The following is a 23,016-nucleotide window of genomic DNA, read 5'->3' as shown; positions in this document are numbered from 1 at the left end:
CCACATTGTTGCAAACCATAGTAGTAACCTTGTCTTCCCTAACTTTGCTATTCGACAGTTTTTCAAATTTGGCACAATGATTCAATGGGTTCACTTCCTCAATAAAAGAAAGTGACAGCCTAATTTCAATGATTCAATGGTCCATATTACCTAATAGATTGAACCATCGAGAGTCAAATAAGTTTGTTGGAGGAGATGATGAAAGGGTACGGTGAATATTTTTTTATGCTACTAAAAAATTTACCATGTTTATGATTTATGTTAGCATACATTTTGAAGACAACTCACTTGAAGTTAGAGATCAATATCCATTTGAATAATCAATCTCAACGTGCATAATTCTTTCAACATTACATTACGAGAACCACATTTCTTAAAAAACCAATATAAAAAAAATCAATTTGAATATCTAATAAAACCAATACGCGTAAAGACTTCATAATTTCTTTTATGAGATTTGACCGGAATTAGATTTAGTTAGATATATGGTCTAAGATACGTTGATTTTTTGAATATATATATATATATATATATATATATATATATATATATATATATATATATATATATATATATATATATATATATATATATATATATATATATATATATTAAAGTTATTATACATTTTAATTGAAAATCAACTAATTTTATTATTTTGAAAAAATAGTTATGATTGTATTTTTTATTTTAAAGTTGTTCATTTATAAATATCAAGAGTTTGCTTAGATTAATATATAAATTTAAACAATTGTTGCAGGGATTAAACTCATCCAAAAACCAACCACTTACATTCATTTAACTTAATTAATAGATAAGTTGAACTATTTCACTCATTCATAATTGTAATAGTAATAATTGAATATTACAAAATTTATTTAAATTTTATAAAAGTTTTGATTAAATACCAAAAAGTTCCATATACTTCGTCTTACTTTTAGTTAAGCGAAAACCATATGTTTCTAAAGTTCGTATCCAAGTCTCCAACCTCTCATTTAAATCCTCCATTGACTCTCCAAGTAGCACTATATCATCTGCAAAAAGCATGCATCTGTGTGCTAGCTCTTGGATGTGTTTTTTGAGTACATCCAAAATTTAGGTAAAAATGTAGGGGGCTTAGGTTTAAAACTTGATGCAAACCTATTATAATGGGAAAAAAGCATGCATCTCGGTGCTAGCTCTTGAAATGTTACAATATGACAATTTAAAAATCAAATTAATTTTCTTTTTCATCATAGTGACTACCAGTTCCACATGACGACTAATTCGCTCACAAAAATCACGATTATATTGTGTTGTAGGAGGCAAAGGATGAGCTAAAGGTGTAGGTTGATCACAATATGTATAAAAAATGGGAATTCATTTGAATGAAGTCTAAATGATTCAAAATCCTCTAAATCAAAATTTGTATTAAATTCAGTAGGGGCCTATGTGTTTGTATTTTGGTTGGTCATTGTTATGGATGAGATAGAGCATTCTGATTCATTGGAAGTTGATGGATTTTGAAGGTATGATGTGGTTTGGTAATTTTGTTGGGGTTTGGAATAATAAAAGTTTAGATGAGGGATATGTGTGTAGTCAAGGGATGGAAGAAAAGATGTTTGATATGTGTAGTGTGTTAGTTGGTGGGGTGTTTGATAAGTGAAATTTGTATGTTGTTGTGGTGTTTGGAATGTGTAGTGTATTGGTTACTAGGATAGAGTGTATTGTGTTTGTTATTGTAAATGATGGGTGTATGAAGGTTGTTGTTGTTGTGTGGTTTGGTTATCTTCGTATGAGTGTGGGTTATTGTTGGATGTTAATGGTTATGTATATTGTGCTTCATCTCAAGCACATATATAAGCCTTTGTCATAATTTGTTCATATAATATCTTCATATTCATTTGTGAAATCATGTGATAAAGCAACCACCCCTCTTAAAACTCTTGCATTGAAATTCCTTCATCTTTAACTTCTTTTCAATTTCATTTCTTAATCATGAGTGATTGTTAATTGATTGAGGGAGACGCGGTCTTGAAACTAATCATTCTCGAAGATTGGATAAAGGGTTTTCAAGTTCTTGCAAGATTGGGGTTGTTGTCATTGGTGCTGATAAATTCTAGTGAAAAGAAGGTATTCTCTCCAGAATTGCCTTAGTAGTAACTACGTGGAAGGCGGAGTTCTTTCTACATCTTCAGACAATTCACAGCTCAAGGGATTGGTAGGATCAAGGGGTTGATTGCTACACACGAAGGCTTGGAGTAGAATTAGTGATATTGGAAGATTAGAAACATTGATTGAGTAAAGATTGCGCAGAAGAGTTTGACACTTTAGCCATATACAAGTCAAGATCCAAATTGAAGATTTTATTTGTTATTTTCTCCAACATTGTTGTGGATTGGTGATTGTATACACTCTCTAGATATTTTCTAAAACAAAAAGGAACAACTATTAAAGTGGACGTAGACTCACGCGATGACGACAAAGTCGAACCATTGTAAATCCCAGTGTCATCTCTCTATCCCTTACTCTTAAATTTGAATTTCGTAGAACATGCATACTTAGGTTTAAATTTTGGTAATAGTGATTTATTTGATAAGCTTAGGTTTTATTGGAATTAGAAACCAATCAAGATCTTTAGTGGTGATTGAAATCTGAGAAATATCGTGCTTTTAGAATTCACCTTGTTGATTAATTGTTTAACCACATCTCGTGACTTATCCAATTAATTCAATTGCATATGTTATGTTTCTTCATCTATACATTACGATATTTGTAAAGTGATTTGAGTTGTTACTGAATAATTGGCAATTGAGTATAATTTCACATTTTCGCTCTACAAACTTTCGCGCGCAAACTTTGATAAAACATCTGGTTATTATCATTTGGAAAACCGATTGATTTTGTTTTCAAAAGTTTATTTACCCCAGACTGTTTTCATCTTTCTCTCTTTCTCTTTTCTCTGCTAATTTATCTTCTCTCATAATTATTACGCAGTTGAATCATTTTGCAATCAAGGAGAGATTGAAACACTCAAGTGAAGAGTGAAGAACGAAAGACATAATCAATCCGAAAGAATGATTCTTGTTCGTCAAGATTGATCTAGATTATTTATAAAATTGAGGTTAATTCCAATAAGAGTCCTAAATAAATTTGTTGGAGGAGGTGATGAAAGGGTAGAGTGAATATGTTTGACGCTACTACAAAATTTACCATATTTATGATCATGTTAGAATACATCTTGAAGATAACTCACTTGAGATTAGAGATCAATATCCATTTGAATGATGATTCTCAACGTGCATAATTCTTTCAATACTACATTACGAGAACCACTTTTCTTAAAGACCCAATATAAAAAAATTTCACTTGAATATCTAATAAAACCACCACGGATAAAGACTTCATAGTTTCTTTTATGAGATCTAATCCGAATTAGATTTAATTAGATATATGACCTGAGATATGCATAATTTTTAAATATTTTTTAAGTCATGATAAATTTTAATTGAAAATCAACTAATTTTATTATTTTGAAAAAATAGTCATGGTTGTATTTTTTTATTTTAAAGTTGTTCATTTATAAACATCAATAATTCACTTAGATTGATATATAAAGCTAAACATTTGTCACATTCAATGATTGAACTCATCCAAAAACCAATTACTTACATTCATTCATTTAACTCATTAATAATATAAGTTGAACTATCTCACTCACTCATAATCGTAATAGTATTAATTGAATATTACAAAATTTATTTAAATTATATAAAAGTCTTGACTAAATACCAACAAACTATCATAATTTATAAAATCTTTTAAAATCTCAATTCAATAATTTTGTAATAATTAAATATTACAAAATTTATTTAAATTATATAAAAGTTTTGACTAAATACCAACAAACTATCATAATTTATAAAATCTTTTAAAATCTCAATTCAATATTTTTTTTCCAGATTCGAAATCGGGTGTTAACAATTTATGTGTTGGATTATAAGAATTCAACTTGTCGAACAGGCCTATTTTTCTCACTTTTTTGCGCCGCGAAACAAAATTTTAAGTTTGCACCATCTAATAAGTCAGTCTCACTCATCCCATTTTTAACCGACTTTTTTTATATATTTTTTTTTGTAGTTTTTAGACTTAAAAGGTATCGTACTTGCGAGCCTGCGTCGTCCACCTTCATTTTTCCGCAAGACTCGCAAGCTTTTAATCTTGCACTCTCAGCAATGTTCGTCCCGTTTTCTTGCGGAACGAGTCTAAATGGAACAGACACGCCCTTTTGACATTCCTAAATAAATATATACAAAATTTTATTCTACCTTTAAATAGACCTTACTAATAGACAGTAGAATTGATCAATTAAAGTAGTTGATCACAAGGCCCGACATCTAATAAGAAAATTAAAAATCTTTCAATTAATAAGTAGATCCTTACCATTTTGAAATTTTTTGGGTACATTTTGAATAAAGATTAGGACCTAGAGTCTAAATGACTACTAAATTTTTACAAATGGTCCACCGTCCATGTGCATAGGATAGGAGTAGGACCACCTACATTTGTCATGCTAAAAAATTATTCTCTCTTCGTGCAAATAGTAGACTTTGTGGCTTTTCCATTTAGCTTCATATACTTCTCCAATACCTTTCGTGCTATGTTAGCTTTCAAATTCCCAGACAGTAATCAGGATAAATATATTCCACCGTTATTCTTCATCTCAAAAACCAACTCATTGACCTTTATCATCTAAGTGCAATTTTTTATAAGGGAAATAGACATGAATTTCAAGAAATACCCTTACCTTGTCCTAACATTATGGGACACAACAAAACAAAACATAACCACAGTACCTATTTTAAAGAATAAAAATCAATTTTACTACTTTTAACCAGACATCCAAGGATCACAAACTCAAAATTATAGTACTAACAAATAAACAAAAACCAAAAGTTTTTAATCAAACAAAATTCAACTGTTTCATTCATTTTATGTAATTTTGTATAAAAAATCTCTCTCAATCTATAAACTTATACTGAACTAACAATCAACATGACATAATCCATCACTAATGTTACAATCTTGTTCATCATCATGATCATGGTCATGACTCATGACATAACAGAAAAAATCAACCTACTTCCCGGCCCGGCCGCGATGCAACAAATCATGAGCAATATTATCTCTAGCCTGAGCAGCAGCAGCAGACCGAACACCATTCTCCGCCACCATCTCATCATCAAACAGCTCAAAACTCCACTCAGGATCCATCTTCTCATTCCTCATTTCACAAATATTATGCAAAACACAACAAGCACCAAGAACACCAGGCAAATCCTCAATCTTCACCTCTGTCCTCTTCTGCAAACAAGACCACCTACCTTTCACTTTCGCAAACGCGTCTTTACAGACCTTCTGAATATCCCCAACTTTCTCATTAAAAGCATGCTGCGTCCATGTCAGATTCTGATGTGTATAAGGAACCAAAATCCCATCCATCAAAGGAAATCCAGAGTTTCCCACAACCCAAACATCCTTCAAATTCCCTCTCATAACTCTCTGATACAAAACGGATTTCTCCAAAACTTGATCATCTGGATAAGAACCAGGCCAACCAATGCAAACATCGGTAAAAATCCCTCTAGTATCAACCACACCTTGGACAGTAACAGAGTAAGAAGTTTTCTGATTCCTCTGAGTGTGTCTCTTATTAAAATAAGAATTCACATTCGACTTCGGCGCAATTATCGGAATATGAGTAGTATACATTGAACCACCAACATTCGGCACTCCAGAAAGAGACTCATACTCTTGTTTAATTAACTTCATGTTTTGCTCATCAGGCCAACTAATAAATTTCGGCATTAGAACTTTCTTAATTGCAGAACAAACCTCCAGCACCAGTTTATGACAAGTGGATATCCCCAATCCAAACCGTTTCGAAACAAGCCTAAGAGGATCACCAGTTGCAAGTCTCCAAATACAAACCGCCACCCTCTGCCGCACCGGAATCGCCTCTCGGAGCATCGTGTTTTTCTTCGTAACAACTGAATCGAGTTCGCGGCAAATAAACTCGAACGTTGATTTGCTCATCCGGAAACATCTCCGGAACTCTTCTTCCGGAAAATCAGGACTGCTGCAGGTTTGCCACCAGTGTTTTGAACGGTCTTTTACCCATAACCGTCTCTGTGGGCCCACTATGGAAGAAGTAGTTGCGGTGTTAGTTATATTTGCAGTTGCAGTTGCAATGGCAGTCGCGTCTGAGCGACGCGCTTTCTTTGTAACAACCTGGTCGAAATCTAAAATCATCTCATTTGAATTATATTTCATCATTGGCGTTGGTTGTGTACGTGGTGGTTGTTGTTGCTGGTACTGTTCCTGTTTTGGAATTTGTTTGTCGAATTGAATAAGAGAATTCAGGATATCGTTTAATGTATTACTATTAGTATCATCATCATTGAAAATGTTACTGTTGTTGTTGTTATTCCATTGAGTCTGTGAACTTTCAGGGTGACTTCTTTTCTTAGAGTTTACATTGGGATCCATTTCTGGGAACAAGAATGAGAAATCTTCTAGTGTAGGAAATGTGATTTCCATGTAAAGTTGAAAAAAAGAGAATGTGAACGGTGAAGAATTTGGTGAGTTGAGAAACAAAAAAGTGTGAAATGGGTTTATATGAGTGAGAGATGAAAGGGAAAGGTGCGGAAGCGTGTGAACGCACGCGGTAGGTTTGACGCTGACTATGACTAAGAAGAAGAGAGAAGTGAACAGTGAAGAGTGTTTAGGGAAAAGATAATAAACGTGTTATTTATCTCGTTTTGGTTGTTCTCAACGCAACGCGTTTGAATAATACGAAAAACGATGGAAATAGAAGAGAAATGTGTCAGAAGCTTCGGTCAACTAGGGAATCAACAACAACACTCTTTGTTGGGATTTAACAAAGAGAGTGCCCAAATAAGTGCCAAGTAGCAACAATAAAACAATAAACCAAAGCCATTAAACTAATCAACCAGAAGCCAATTTTTTTTAGATGTATAACAATACGACAATGGTTGCATATTTATAATGGGATGTTTCAGCTCAATTATCAATTAAGATGACTTTATACAAGTATTTCATTTTTCCTAAGATAAATATTCTATGTATTATTTTAATATAAAATATTGACTTACAATAAAAATCTATTCACTTTTTTCATTTTAATATTTATTTATTTATTTTAAATTTAACTTTAATTAATTAAGTTTAAGATGCATTTATGATAATAGATTCTACTGTGTTTTTACTATATAAATATAAGAATTTTTTATTTTTTATGCCCTTTTTTTCTATATTAAAAGTAGATTAATTATTTTTTTATATATATTATTAATTATGTTACATTATATTTTATTATATGTGGTAAATATTTTAACCCAAACATGAAATAATTCTTTTTTAAAATTAAATTTGTAAAACAATACGAATTGTTAACAAATTTAATACTTCATTAGTTTGATATTGATCGGTCCGATTTTTAAAACGTTGAACCTATATCATATCATTATTTTTGATGATTTAATTTTTTGAGACGTCAAAACAGAAAAATCTTTATATAGCAGAAAGGAATTAAAAAGAATTACATAGAGAATTTTTCAAAAAATATCAATTTGGTAAGTATTAACCATTTAAATTTTTTTTATAAAAAATATATTTAAAAATAATATATATATATATATATATATATATATATATATATATATATATATATATATATATATATATATATATATATAAAAGCACGTCCAAAATAGAAAGACCATAATTATATTTGAATTTAAAAAATAATCATTTTAATATTAAAGTTATTATATAAATTGAAAAAAATAAAGAAGTAAATTAAATTTTTGATATTAAAAAATTCAAAATATTTCTCTAAAAAATAACGCTTAATTATTAAGAATGATGAACAAATTGATTGAGATGCCAATTAGGGGTGGAAAACCAGGTCCGACTCGTGGGGAAAGTCTATTTAATCCATATTTTTTTTGAGATGAGACAAGATTTTAGGTCCGGGGAAAGTCCACTTAATCCATATTTTTTTAGGACGAGACAAGATTTTAGGTCCGCTCTCTTTAATGTGTCTGTCTCGACCTATCTCATTTTTTGCAGGTTTTTGCGGGCATGCGCTTTTTCATACAATTTATTATTTTTAAGCCTAAAAAGTTTAATATCCGCGGACCTTTCTTGTCCTCACTTTTTTGTAGGGTGGAGTAAGATTTTAAACCCGCATTCTTAAATACGTCCGCCACATCTTATTTTTTCTGGACTTTTATAAGACAGGTCTAAACAAGACATTCATGCCCGTTTGCCATCCCGTATGCATGATAATGATAAAATTGATGCGTTTAATTACTTTATCCCAACTCCCAACAATGAAAATGAACTTTATACAAATAATCTATCATATTTCACCGTTTACTTTTACAGAATAATGAATATCTAAAATATATTACTACATTAATATTGATGTGCTGCTTTTCAAAATTTACAGATTTTTTATGACTTAACATTTTAACATACTTGACTTTTACTGTAAAAAAATAAATAACTTTGTTAAATTACCAAAGAAGACTGTCGCATTATTAAAAATACTCCTTTCTTATATGTGCTTTATATTAAATTTTTTGGATTTTTTTTACAATATAGATCTCTAGTTAAAATCTCGAATAATTAGTTTAAGGATAATGCTAACATTATTAGCATATACATGTTAAGAACTAAATAAAAATATTTATTTTAAAAATTATGAATTGAATTCGTTAAAAATATATAGTCAATTTATTATTATTTTTTTTTGAAAAAAAGATATTTTTTTATTATTATTATTTTTTTTTTGAAAAAGGATATTTTATTATTTTTTCAACATAAATTATTTATTTATAAGTTTCATAACATGTGCTTTTATGGCACATGTAATCAATTTATATAAATTAAAATAAAATAGACTAAATTACATTTTTATTTCTCATTTTAATCTATTTACACAATTAAACACCCTCTTTTATTTTTAAACAATTTTGATTCCCTTTCTATTTTCTCTTGAAAAAATTTGATGAAGTGTCTTTTTTTAATAGTTGGCACAAGAAAGATGACATGTCCAATATCATTTTGTTATTAACAATTTCCAATTTTCCATGTAGTTTAAAATTATTTACTAAACATAATTTTATTTATAAAACAATTATACAATTTACAAATATTTATAAAATAATTTTAACAATTAATCATCATTGTCACCATCCATGTCCTGCTTCTTCATTCATATCTTATCCCTATTCATCAACATCTTCATCATATCTAACTTGATGAAAACATCTCACTAAAAATCTTAATTTTTAAAATATAAAATAAAATAAAATAAAAACTATTGTGATGTAGCTAAAATTTATTTTTTCAAAACTTTATCCTTTTTCAATATAAAAAAACACCTATTGAAAAATAGATATTCAAATAGAAATACCCCCTGTCAAAAATAAATAAATAGAAATACCCTTTAAACAATAACTTATCGGAGATATAGTCACATAATCAAAATCATGAGATATTTTTTAGTCACATAATCAAAATCTAAGAAGCCTCAAATCTATATTACAATTCACCATTAAAGTTACCGCTATCCTCTAACAATGACAATGAAATTCACCATGGTATGATAAGTGTTATCATACCGCAATTATATTATATTATTATCTAATTTATTATATCATATCTGTATCATTCTGTTATGACTCAATACTATATCTGATATATCTTCAAGCAACTCCAACTCCAGACTAGGAATTTTTCTTCACCACTTGAATCATAATATCCTCCAGTCACTCCAGGTGATAAGTTCGGCTAAGCCGGAAAGAGTTAGACCCTCTTTGAGATGTGATGCGGCAATGTCCTAATCAAAGCAGGCGCAAGGTCAATGATTTAGCTCAAGGCTCTTCTTCTTGATAGCATGGGTCTCGGAAGGCCCTCGCTCTAAAGGGGCTGCTTGATGGCAGTTATCCCGCTCTGTCTTAGATAATTGGCATTAGGAATATCTTGGGAATCAATCACCCCACTCTTTAATAGTAGTACAAACTATGGTCAATGCCTACCTACACACCCTTTTTCTTCCAACTCCATCGGAACCTGTTCAAATTGATTAAGATCACATAGCTGGTTACTTTGATCTTCCAGATGATAGAGAAAGTCTTCTTGACTAATGAGTTTGTCCTTCATATGCAAGACCCTTGGCTGAGATAGCAAAACTCTACTAGATGCTAGAGTAGAACCTTTGCACTCCTCCTCCTTTGGATCAGAAACAAACTGAACCAAGAAATAGTCAATAGATTGATCATCATTCAACTAACCCACCTATCTAAGACATGTTTTATGAATAAACATATTAGATATAGCCGAGATGCCTCCTCTTCCAAATCAAGAGTAGGTTCCAAACATAAATTTCTATTACACACTTGTTTTACACCCAAAGCATCTATATCTCACAAGGGATCTGCATACCTGCTAACATCATGTCCCAACATCTGACCGAACATCATGTCCTTTCTCATAGAGCACAAGGTTGAGCTTAGTTCTGGAGCTATTACAATATCATCTCCAATTTCTCATCCCTCAACTACCAGAGGTGCAGCAGAATAAAATATGTAGGACTAGTGGAGTCTGTACACATCACTATTGAGGAACACAATACTTTCACCCAGTCAGATGAATGTTACAACATTATACATGACATCTTTGCATGGCCCAACAATCTTCAGACCTTTTACAGGAACCAGAAGTTTTTTTTCCCTTGGATGGAAAAACTGAGACTTATCTTTTGATCTCTGTACAACAAAAGTCCTTCAAAGCAAGCAGCGAAGCTCCTTCAGGAACACAAATTCTTCAGAGACTTTTGGATGCACCTTAGTAACTCCTGCACTGTCCTGTTGGCCTCAATTCAACCAAAGGTTTTCACACTGAATACCTCTAGCACAGGAACCAACAGACGTGTTGTGGAGAAAAATAAATTCTCCCAACCTCTCTCAGATATGTCTTGATATCTTGTCGGAGACATGTGTCCTTGCCAACACTCTATGCTACATTATGGAGAATATTATCTTCTTATTGTAGAAACACATCTCCACATTTTTTCTTTTGTCATACACATGTTTGTATTCCTTGTTCTTCATGAATTTGATCATTAAGTTCTTTTTCCCTGTCCGTTTCGCCAGAAAGTATCTTCCTTGAGTCTCACCCAGATATAGAACAAGATGCGCTGCTCTGATACCAATTGAAATTATGACCTTCAGACTCGAGATGTCCTATGATTTGTTGGGACATCTGATCTGACATATCATTCAACAGACATATATTCATGAATTAAAATAATGCTGAAAAGTAATTGAACACACCGAATTGTTAACCCAGTTCAGTGTACAACAACACTTAATCTGGGGGATACTAAGCCAAGAAGGAATTCCACTATTAGTAGTATCAATTCGAAGCTAAACAACCTCAGGTTTACAACTCGTCACTTAATCGCTATCTAGTGCAACTTCTACCTAAGAACCTCCTATATAAGAGAACCCCTCTCACTTCCAATCACCGCAGTGATGTCTCACACTAACGACCCACGTTACTGATATTGACGTTCATTGACCATAATTGTCAATTATAAACAATACACGATTAAGACTCACTTAACTAATAAATACTTAGCCAAGACTTTTGACTAAGAACAATACTCATAGTTGCTTAAAAGCTTCCTCCAAGAACAATAATAAACTATATGCTTCACAACTTAAGAGAGATAAAAAAACCTTACAATTCAAAGAACAAATATTCCAACTCACAGATCGAGTGACAACCAACCCTCATAGAGAGTGGTACAAACGAGAAAGTCCTAGTAATTCTACATCTTGGACCCGTGCAGTTTATAGGTTACAATGCTTCTATTTATAACCTTTTCCCAACTGGATTTAGGATTCAAAATCACAACATATTAACTGCTACAAATCTGCAAAATATTCTGCATAAAAATAGGTCTTCAATCAAATCTTCCTAAATTATTTCCATATTTAGAAAGTGAATATACTTCCTGATTCTGACTTGAATCTTTCAGTCCAACTAATCAACCCCGGAAGATTTGCACATTATTCCTATAATATTCTGCATAAGTCAAAATCCAAACCTATCCAATCAGCCCAATCCATAACAGCCACAATATCGAACGACTCCAGCATAGGACATATTGTCTGACATGTTGCTCCAGATGATGAAATATTCATCTCAACATGTTCCTTTGTAACATATGACATCTTGATTAACCTATTCTTTTTATCAAGATAATATATCTTATATAACATAATGCTGCAATATTTGTTTTACTAAAATTAATGTAAATCCTAAAACATAAAGAACTAACATCTAATAATACAAATTTATCAGCCGATGTCTCAAAAGTGGTCTCTTGTATGGAAATAAGTAATACTTGAAGATTACTTAGAGAAATGATGTTGTGTTAAGATTATTGTAATGGTTATTGATGGAGATTAAGTCATTGTAAATGCAATTGAGTGGTCAAAAATATACGTGGCTCTTCAAGAAGAAAAAGGTAAGATTTTCTTACAATGAAAGGAAAAAAATAAAGAACAAAAAACCAAGTTTAGTTCAAACAATAGCAGAATTCCGAGAATGGGGAAGGATAGGATTTGAGACAAATTTAGTTGAAAACGTAACTATGGACTCGGGTGACAAAGATTACCTATCCATTTTAATAATTTTTTATGACAACTACGTTTACAAAACCAATGCATGTTCTGTATGCCAAATATGTTCGGGATATTCGCGAGATCTTCTTTCGCGATATATAGCAGTGCTCTTATTATTAATTTATGAATCTATGTTCACAATCTTCAATGTTCAAAAGATCTATGTTCAAAACATCAATCGCGTTTAATTACCTTTAGTGTTGTTGTTAAATCTGCCCTACTTGAATTAATACACTATCCATTGCCGTCACAATCTTATCTCTTTATACTTGGTTGGTAATTTTTCACTAAATTTTTTCTAAAATCTTTCGAACCCCCTTTTTTTTTAAGTTCATAGGCCCACTTTTATCCCGGATTCAAAATTATTTCTAATTTAGTTGATTAAGGAGGTTTTTGGTTAGTGTACATTTTTATTGTCTTGATATTCAGATGGATTTTTTAATGATTATCTTACGTGTAATAATACGATCTTACTTATTACTGTAACTTTTATGTAACTCTACTATTGTTAATTTGTAGGGCCGGTCCCGAGTTTTTAGAGGTCTGGGGCAAATAATAAAATAGACCCCGAATAATTTTTTTTAAAAAAGAACATTATATATTTAAGATCAAGTAGCATCAACAACATAAAATTATAAAATTAGTCATTTGTTAATGTAACCAACATAAAAAAAAGACACATATTCTAATCAATATTATCAAAATACCTTTTAGCTACTTGAAAAAAGTCTCCCTTCTAGCATTTTTTGAAGCAAATTCTTCAATCAAGTCTTCATATTGTATATTCTCCAACAAATCATTCTCAATTGCTATCAATGCTAACCCATTAAGCCTTTCTAGTAATATGGTAGACCGCAAGTAAGACTTCAACAACTTCAATTTTGAAAAACTTCTTTCTGCCGAGGCAACTATCACAGGAATAGTCAACAAAATTCTATATGCAATGAGTGTATTAGGAAAAAAATCCATGCCTTTCAAATACCTTAATATATCAATAGGTCCAATATTTACTATAGGCAACATATCTCTTAGAAACTTTAACTCCACACATAATTCTTTTCCATCAATATCACATTGCTCATTATGTTTCAATGCCTTTTCAAAATGACTACAACAAGACTCTAAAGTTGCATTGTCTAATGATTGTAAATTTTGAGAAGTAATTAAGAAACCAAAAACACTTTCATATTGTTGGTATTGCTCAAATCTCTTATTAAGAGATACAATAGCTTGATCAACAAGGTAAAGAAAATAATCAACTCTAAAAGATTCCTCTTCAGATAGCTCAGTTTGCGGGGTATTCAAACTCTCATCAAACTGTCTTTTTCTTCGAATTATACGCCTTTGTGGAAATACTAGATCTATATTCAATTCAAGGGCAATTTTCGTAGCATAATTCAAGGCATTTTTAAAACCAGTTTCTCTATATTTCTTAAAAAATGAAATCAACCTTTTTATTTTTTCCATAGCAACATCAATAACCATATCCCTTGATTGTAAGAGCTTGCTAACCACATTAATTACGGATAATATGTCAAACCATATAATTATCGACATTAAAAACTCAAAATCACCAAGCTCATTTGTTGCCAAGGATTTAGCTTCACTTCTTATTTTAGAATCAAGATCCTTTTCAGATACTTCAAGTAAAGCTTCTCTAAAATCTGAAATTTGAGTTTTAATAGCTTTGACACTATCTACATGACTCTCCCAACGAGTGGATGACAATGATTTTGGAGTCAACCATTTCACATTATCTTTCAAAATTTGCCATCTCTTAGTTGAATTAGCAAAAATAGTATAAATGCGTTGAACAACTCCAAAAAAAATCTTTAGCTTTACCACAAGAGTTAGCCATATCACACAATGTCAAATTAAGACTATGACAAGCACAAAGAGTATAAAAGGCTCTTGGATTTATGTATAAAAATTTCTTTGTACACCTTGATATTTTCCTTTCATATTTGACCCATTATCATAACCTTGTCCCCGCACATCAAATATGTCAAGATCAAGTTTTTTCAATTCATTTTGTAAAACATCAAAAAGCCCTTGACTAGTTGTATCATTCATATTCAAAAATCCTAAAAAAAATTCTTCAACACTAACAGAATTTGAAGAAACATCCACATATTGTTTTATCAAAGACATTTGCTCTTCGGGACTAATATCAGGAGTACAATCAAGTTTCTAATGCTTACCTTTGCCTCAACTAATCCCTCTTTTAAAAATTTTACAACAAAAACAAAAATACTATATCAAGCTTTTTTGAATAAACAAGCCAATCTCTATCACATTTCTCTCCATTTGGTAAAACTCTAGTATACAAATTATTTGTAAAATGTCTAGATGATTTATCTTTAGGACCCTTCACCATAGATAAATCTCTTTTAGGACCTTTTATTGCTAATAAATCAATCATTCTAGACTCAAGAGAATCCCATACTGATGAATCAAATATATTTATATCCTCACCATTGTCATTAGTATTATCAACATTTTCAGCATCAACATTTTCAACATCTAAATTAGCATTAACATTAGCATTTTCCTCCATATTTTCAATAGTTTCAACATCAACATTCTGATTTTCAACAGAAATTTGTGGTTCTTTTATAATAAATTTATCAAGAGCTCCTGATTGAGATTGAGTTAGTTCATCAAGTATTTTCTTTTTCTTACGCTTCTCACATCCAAAATCAAATTTTCTAATCTTAGGAGGAAATTTAGGAGGCATAGTGGAATACTAAAAATAAATTTAGAACCTGAAATTGAAGTTGATCAATCTCGCAACATTGAAGTTGAACTGATAATTTCCGTAGCGTTGAAGTTGAACCGATAATATCCAAAACATTGATGTTGAACAATAAATAAATAAAAATTAGCTTTTCCACTTAGTTAAAAATAAAATAAAAATACAATCAATAAACATAAAAGAAAAATATGATGCTATATGTCATTAAGGAAAACAATCAGCTTTTCCTTTCTTTAAAAATTAAATTAAAAAAAATACAAATTAAGAAAAGTAACATTTTGATCTAAACTTCACTCTTTAAACAACAAAAGACAACACCAACAAACAATGTCCCCCCACCTCACGTGTAACTTTCTTAAAGAGTTTTTCATTCACTCAATCACTCTTACTTTCAAAACAACAACACCAACTCAAAAAGAAAACCCAAAATAAAACTTCACTCCTTCTTCATCTTCTCAATCCCTCTCAATTTCAAATCTCATGAAACAAAACAAAATTATGAAATTAAACAAAGCTATGAATTTTTTTTCACTTTTCAGAAATCATCAAAGTTGAAGCAAAGTTATGATTTAGGAATCAAATAAAACACTTTCAAAGTTGAAGCAAGAATTGCCAACAAATAACACTTCAATTTCAGACGCTGTGGTGTTAGTGGCGTGGAATCGGTGACTTTTGCGTGACATCGGCGGCATGGAAAGCGACGTCCGGTCCGGAGGCTGGAGCGTGGAGCGATGGAGGTGGAAAGGATGCGTAGTTGGTCGGTGAAAAGTACAGAAGATGAAAAGTGAAAAACATAAAAGGTAAAATGTGTGAAAGAAAATTGAAAAGCTATAAAAAAACATTTGGGTCACTTTTACGGTTTCTTTTGTTGGGCTTATTGTCTATTGGGCTATTGGATTGTGATTTATTGTTTGAACTAAGTATACAATTACTAAATATTTTTTTGAGGCCCTGGGCTGTGGGTCTGCTTGCCCTGGCCCAAGGCCGGCCCTGTTAATTTGTTATATACTATGGAAAATTAACATATTTTTGTTTTTTATTGTTATAGTCGACACTTCTTTTCTCTCGATGCTGAATTCTTGTTTTTTATAGCCAACACTACTTATGCTAAATTTATCTGATCTTCTAGTACAATACAAAAGTTAGAGTATTAAATTTTCATGTTTAATTTTAATTTGGAAACTGTTAGGCGATATATATAGTGAGTAAGGATCCACTCTATTTCTTTTCCATTACTATAGTTTTGTGTGTATAAAGTTAAATAAATAGTAAATATGTGTCACATGTCTTACAAATACGTCTAATATACACACAAAACTATAGTAATGTTCTTAAACTCCATTTCTTTTCCATTACTATAATTTTGTGTGTATATTAGACGTATTTGTAAGACATGTGACACATATTTACTATTTACTTAACTTTATGGACACAAAATTATAGTAAAGGACCCTCAATTTCTTTTTAAGAAATACAGTGGATCCTTATTAATATTAGTTATCACTTCAAAATGTTGCACACAAAGTTTAGGTTTCTTTGTATCATATGTAGGGGTGGCAAAACGGGCCGCCCGCCCCGCCCGCCGCCCGTCCCGTCTTATGCCCGCCAAAAAACGAGCGGGGCGGGCATGCCCGCCAAGTAAAATGGGCAAAAAAGTCATGCCCGCCCCGCCAAGATGGCGGGTTGGCGGGCGGCGGGCTTACCCGCCTATTTTTATTTATATTTTTTAATAGATTAATAGGCTTTTTTTACCTTTTAATTAAACTTTTCACTTATTTTTTAAAACAATTTTTTATAAAAGCAATTTTTTAACAAATTTACTTAAAAAAATATTACATATATTTATAAATAAATGTATAAAATAAACCATCAAGAATTAAAATTACTAGAATTAACTAAAAAAAAGAGTGAGTTTTGGAGGAGAGACGGGTTTTGGCGGGCGGCGGGCTTTGGCGGGGCGGGTATGGCGGGCGGCGGGTTTTTGCGGGGCGAGCTTTTGAGAGCGGCGGGCCTAAAATCCCAACCCAACCCGCCATTTTTTGGCGGGTGGCGGGCCGGCCCCGCGGGCCACGGCCCGTTTTGCCACCCCTAATCATATGTGACATATTGTATATTCTTTTTTATTTAAAATTTAGTGATTTTCTTTGCCGTATGAAATCTATGCTCTAAAACAATCTATAGCGTTGAATTATTTTAAATTTGGATGCTTTTGTTATTTGTTATATAGAAAAATGTTGATAGTTTAAAGTTCAAAAAGCTATAGGATGTAGAAATAAGGCTAGGTCTCTGAAAGTGTAGGAAGTACTACAACATAGGACCTCAAATTTTGGGAGGTCCTAAATTTTAAAAAGTCTCATTTTTTTCATAAATGTTAATCAAAATAAATAAAATATTATACTAAAAATGTAATAAATAAAAAAAAATACTATGACAAAAACTCTCAATATATAAAAAAATTGAGATAGACACATAATTTTGTTTTTTTACATGTCTTTTTAAATTATTATAATTGCATTTATTTTTTAAATTTTGGCCATTTTAAAAATTAGAACGGGCCTCTACGTTGATTGGGCCGGCCCTGTGTAGAAAGATAATATCCATCATGTAAGCGCAAAACCTATCAGATGAGCTGTGAAATCCACTATATAAAAAAAGCTTTAAATTTTATTATAATGAAATATAATTCTTATGGTCACGCCAAAAGTTTTCAAATGTAAAAAACGAAGATACTCTAATGAGCTTTTAATCTAAAACAGAAATACAATTAAAAATTACTGACATATTGAAATGCTTTCCGACGCGCGATTTCTCCTTCAATACGTGCATTCAGCCTTCCTACATCAGTAGTGTCTTCCACCTCTGAAGAACTCGACCTCGAGTTCTCTTCTTGATATAAAGCCATGTGTGTTTGATACTCATGAATGTCAGCAACATTAAAGGCATTAGATATGTTCATGGTACTCGGGAGAGCAACCACAAAAGCATTATCATTAATCTTCTAGGTCGCTTTGAACGAGACTTATTTGCGTGGTTGCAGCTTGCTGTAAGTACCAACCGAGAACCTCTCTTTGCGCAAAATAACCATAACATCGTCTCTTACATTGAAAACTTTGACTTTCATGCATTTGTCAGTAGCTACTTTATTCTTCTGCCCAGTAGCTTCTAACTTAGCCTTGATCGCTTCTTTAACAACCACCATTTCCTCTACCATATTCTTAGCACCCGCACTAACTCCAGGCGCCTTAAGCAACTTAACCAAATTAATCACATGCTTACAAACAGAAGTATAGACCAGAGAGAAAGGTGATTTTCTTGTAGTTTAATGCATATCGTCGTTGTTAGTAAATTTTACCCGGGGCAAAACTAAATCACATTGTTTCAACTTGTCACCACAAACACTCCAAATCATATTTCCCAAAGTTCTATTGGTTATCTCAGTTTGTCCACCTATTTGACGATGAGCTGTAGAACTCTTATTTGACGCGGTTCTAAATGATCTCCAAAGAGTAATCCAGAAATGACTGATAAATTTGGTGTCCTTGTCTGGAGTAATTTACTTAGGAACCCCAAGAAGACGCACAACCTCCCTGAAAAATAGTTTGGCTATGTTGGACGCATCAACAGTCTTTTTACAAGCAATGAAATAGTGCATCTTGGAAAATCTATCTACTAGAATGAATACAAAATCTAGACCTTGTTGTGTATGAGGCCAGCCCAACACAAAATCCATGACTAAATCTTACCAAATATCATCAAGAATAGGTAAAGGCATATAAAGACCAGTATTTTGAGGCTGGCCCTTAGAAACCTGACAAGTATAACACCTCCTGACTATAATACCAACGTCCCTCCTCAAGTGTGTCCTATAATATCTCTCCTCCAGGCTAACAATGGTCTTGTCTCTACTCGAATGACCACTAAGACCACAACCATGCAGGTCTCAAATTACCTTCTCTCTTAAAAAGAGCAAGGAATGCATAGTCGATCCCCTTTAAAAAGATAGTCATTTCGAATATGAAAATTTGCAAAAGGATGTTTTTCGCTGCACTTGACCCATAACTCCTTGAACTCAACATCACCTTCATACAGCTCTTTCAGGCACTCAAAAGCTACTCTCCTGCGCTAAGGTAATTAGCAAGGAAGCCCTCTTACTCAATGCATCTGCTGCCTTGTTCAGAGCCCCTTGCTCACCCATACAATGTTTTCTTATTCATGGCCTGTTGCCCTGTTGAAATATATAGAAAAGGCTTCAAGGAATTTTATTTGGAGTGAGTCCATTACCAATAAGAAATTGTACAAGATTTCTTGGAATAAGATGTGCAGACCCAAAAGTCATGGACAATTGGGTCTGAGATCCCTTTTAAGGCTTAATGAGGTTACCAAAAGTATGCTTGGATGAGATCTTCTCACGAGTAAGGAATCTTGGGCCACAGTTTTGAAAGTTAGAGTTCTAAAGCATTATGGAATAATCAAATATCATGTTTTCTCCTCGTTATGGTCCACCATCAAAATTGACTAGAGCAATCTCACAAACCACCGTACTTGGGTTTTAGGCAGAGGTTCTCATATCAATTTCTAGAAGGATAACTGGTGTAACCCTCCTTTTTATTTTGGAAACTTTTGCTGAAGCCCTTATGCAACATGACATTTCTACCATCACTAAATTGAAGATCTCATCTCTAATGGGGCTTGGTCAATTCCTACCACTTGAAATTCTTTGTTTCCTTTCCTAGAACAAAAGTTAAACCAAAACCCTCCAATAAGTTCTAAGATGAATGACACTATGGTTTGGCCTTTCTGTCAATCAGGCGTGCTCACCCCTTAAAGATGCGTATGGAAGCTCATGCTAGATAAAGTTCCAAGTGATGAAAACATATGCCTCTGAGGTTGTAACATCGTTTCTTTTTGTAGTCTTTGCAGGAGTGAAACATAATCCCCACATCATATTTTCTCTAACTACTCTTTCTCAAGGAAGATCTGGACTTGGTTTCATAATACTGCTAAATTCTCCAATTTATAGAGAAGATAACTCTTGTGTCGATTTTATGACAAATTTAGGCTTCAATTGTAATGCCTCACATTTTTTGTTCTATTCCTATAGGCATTAGAAAGGAATTTGTACAAAATACGTTGGGATGCCTACTTTTAGATTTTCTTCTTATTGATGGGTTTTTGTGTTAACCCACGTCCTAATGTTTCCTTTCAATATAAGAGGTTTCATTAAAAATAAACTCGAATAAACATAATCGTTGAAATTGCTATCTGTTTGTTTTATCTTTAAAAATATATATTTTTAATTTTCAAAAACGATTTTTTACATAAAACATTTTTAATTTTTTTTATAAATTAAAAAACTAATTTTGACATCCTATAATATAAATATACATCAATGATGATTAAAACATAGTTAAAATTATATTTTTTTAAGAAAATATATCTCAAAATAATTTTTATGAAAAAATAATTGAAATAGTTTCAAATTTAACTATATTTTTTTTTAAAAATTTTGATATCTAAAAAAAAAATATAGCAAAAAGTTGCAAACTTGCAATATCTAAAATAATATTTTAATAATAATTATTTAAATTATTTTTTTATTTAACAATTTTTTTTCCAAAAAACTTATATAACACTATAAAGATCATTTTAAAAAAACTAAATCAATGAGCTTAATCACCTACACGATACTATAATTAATTATATTGAAAAAAATACAATTTAGTTTTTTTTGTTTGTTTAAACTAAAGTAGTTATATTTTGGCACATGATACATGTAAAAGAAAAAGAGTGTTTATACATACATATATCAGCCGAGTTCATTACCAAATGTGTGGCCACAGTTTGGTGTTTGTTAACCCTCAAATTTGTGAGAGCCAATCAACTGTAAGCATAAGCTATGATATAAGACAAACCAGATAGATGAGTTGTTGAATGCTTGGTGTGCCATGGCGTCTGTTCTCAAAGTATCTTCGTTTATCTCTCCTATGCACCAAAAGGTAATTTTATAATCCCCAATCTCATCTAATTTTTGCAATTTCTAACCCTAGCGGATTTTGATTTTCGTCACTCTCTGTTACTCATTAATCTATTATTTTCTTCTTATGTTGCAGTTGAATTATGTCAGCTTTTCGCCCAAATTTCAGCAGGTTAGTGTAAGAAATGGGAGATTGAATGTTCCCACTATGAGAGTAAAAGCTCAAACTGCTGTTGAAGGGGATGTAATTGAAAATGAATCAGTTTCCTCCAATGAAGACAACGGTATGTAACTGGTTTTTGTTCATTGAGAATTTCAGATCCATTTAGGTAAACAGTTGTATAAATTTTGTCTTATTTATTGTTACCAGTATAAATTCCGTTGGTATTTGTTCAGATTATGGAGTTGTTAGCGTTCACCATGTTGGAGTTTTATGTGAAAACCTAGAAAGATCTCTTGACTATTATCAAAACATTCTAGGTAAGAACCCTACAGCTCTTGAAACTAAATAACATTTTTCTTTGTTCTTGCTATAAAAACTATATTGACTGATAACAACTTAATGAAATATACATAGGTCTTAAGATAAACGAAGCAAGGCCACACGATAAACTTCCATACCGGGGTGCATGGTTTTGGGTAGGGTCTGAAATGATTCACTTAATGGAACTTCCAAATCCTGACCCTCTAACCGGACGACCTCAACACGGTGGTCGAGATCGTCATACTTGTATTGCAATTCGAGATGTTTCTAAGCTCAAAGCAATTCTCGATAAAGCTGGTATTTCCTTCTTTTTTTCCCCTTTCTATATTGAACTTAACATAACTTGAGATTCTATATTTTATGTCATTTTCTCTGAGGTTTTTCAATTTGGTTTGTAGGTTTACCCTACACACTTAGCCGTTCAGGAAGACCGGCAATCTTTACTCGTGATCCTGATGCCAATGCACTAGAGTTCACACAAATAGATGATTAATGTTTCTGGAAATTTTCACCTCTCTGTTGTTCACAAAGCAAATGACTAGAAACTAGAAATATATGAATATATGTAAATGATTGTATATATGTAAAAGTCTGAACAAAGTTGCTGAGATTCTTCACAATAGATAGGAGCCATGTCTCCCCAAAAAAAACTTCATTTCATTTCTTTCAAAATTGTCTGAAAAATGAAGTTCGAAAGAAAATTTCTCCAATTGGATGTGGTCATTTATTTTTTTTTCAAGCGGTTTTCTACACAGCCCGTCATCAAATTGCAATACTGCATATTTTTTTTTATATGGAAGGTGTATTTTGATTTCTGTCAACAGCTAGTGTTGTTGCTGCTTGATTTAAGATTAAGTCTTTCTCAATTTGTAGGTCTCCTAGAGTTGCAGGTATCGTCACTTGGCCGAGATCTTTGATTGACATTGATTTGAATATTTTTAGTATGTAATAATACCATACCTTTTGTTACTATTGTGGATTCTTCACCCGCTTCCTCTGTATCACCCCGGTATATTCTTCGACTTTTCCCATCTTTTCA

General features: G+C 32.0%; 3 protein-coding genes and 1 long non-coding RNA gene across 4 annotated transcripts; 2 read left to right on the top strand and 2 right to left on the bottom strand.

Annotated features, from left to right (window-relative positions):
* Window positions 1-4,935: 4,935 nt before the first annotated feature.
* LOC131629571 (protein ANTAGONIST OF LIKE HETEROCHROMATIN PROTEIN 1-like) lies at window positions 4,936-6,639 on the bottom strand. The gene has a single exon (XM_058900351.1). It carries the CDS (start codon window positions 6,577-6,579, stop codon window positions 5,119-5,121), a length of 1,461 nt encoding a protein of 486 aa, XP_058756334.1. The 5' UTR covers window positions 6,580-6,639; the 3' UTR covers window positions 4,936-5,118.
* Window positions 6,640-13,478: 6,839 nt separating this feature from the next.
* On the bottom strand, window positions 13,479-15,501 carry LOC131653487 (uncharacterized). The gene is made up of 2 exons (XM_058923673.1): window positions 15,019-15,501; window positions 13,479-14,600 (listed from the first exon to the last, which is right to left on the bottom strand). Exons 1-2 carry the CDS (start codon window positions 15,499-15,501, stop codon window positions 13,479-13,481), a joined length of 1,605 nt encoding a protein of 534 aa, XP_058779656.1.
* A 315-nt stretch (window positions 15,502-15,816) lies between these two features.
* Window positions 15,817-16,557, top strand: LOC131629565 (uncharacterized). Its single transcript, XR_009292056.1, has 2 exons — window positions 15,817-16,115; window positions 16,235-16,557. It is a non-coding gene; the product is annotated as an uncharacterized LOC131629565 (long non-coding RNA).
* Window positions 16,558-21,348: 4,791 nt separating this feature from the next.
* Window positions 21,349-22,687, top strand: LOC131629555 (glyoxylase I 4). The gene is made up of 5 exons (XM_058900339.1): window positions 21,349-21,515; window positions 21,630-21,777; window positions 21,890-21,973; window positions 22,071-22,274; window positions 22,376-22,687. Exons 1-5 carry the CDS (start codon window positions 21,465-21,467, stop codon window positions 22,468-22,470), a joined length of 582 nt encoding a protein of 193 aa, XP_058756322.1. The 5' UTR covers window positions 21,349-21,464; the 3' UTR covers window positions 22,471-22,687.
* Window positions 22,688-23,016: the final 329 nt, after the last annotated feature.

Source organism: Vicia villosa, linkage group LG1 (genome assembly GCF_029867415.1).
Source record: "Vicia villosa cultivar HV-30 ecotype Madison, WI linkage group LG1, Vvil1.0, whole genome shotgun sequence".
Taxonomy (NCBI): Eukaryota; Viridiplantae; Streptophyta; class Magnoliopsida; order Fabales; family Fabaceae; genus Vicia; species Vicia villosa.
Note: the sequence above shows the minus strand (reverse complement) of the source record. Positions and strands in the feature narration are given on the sequence as shown.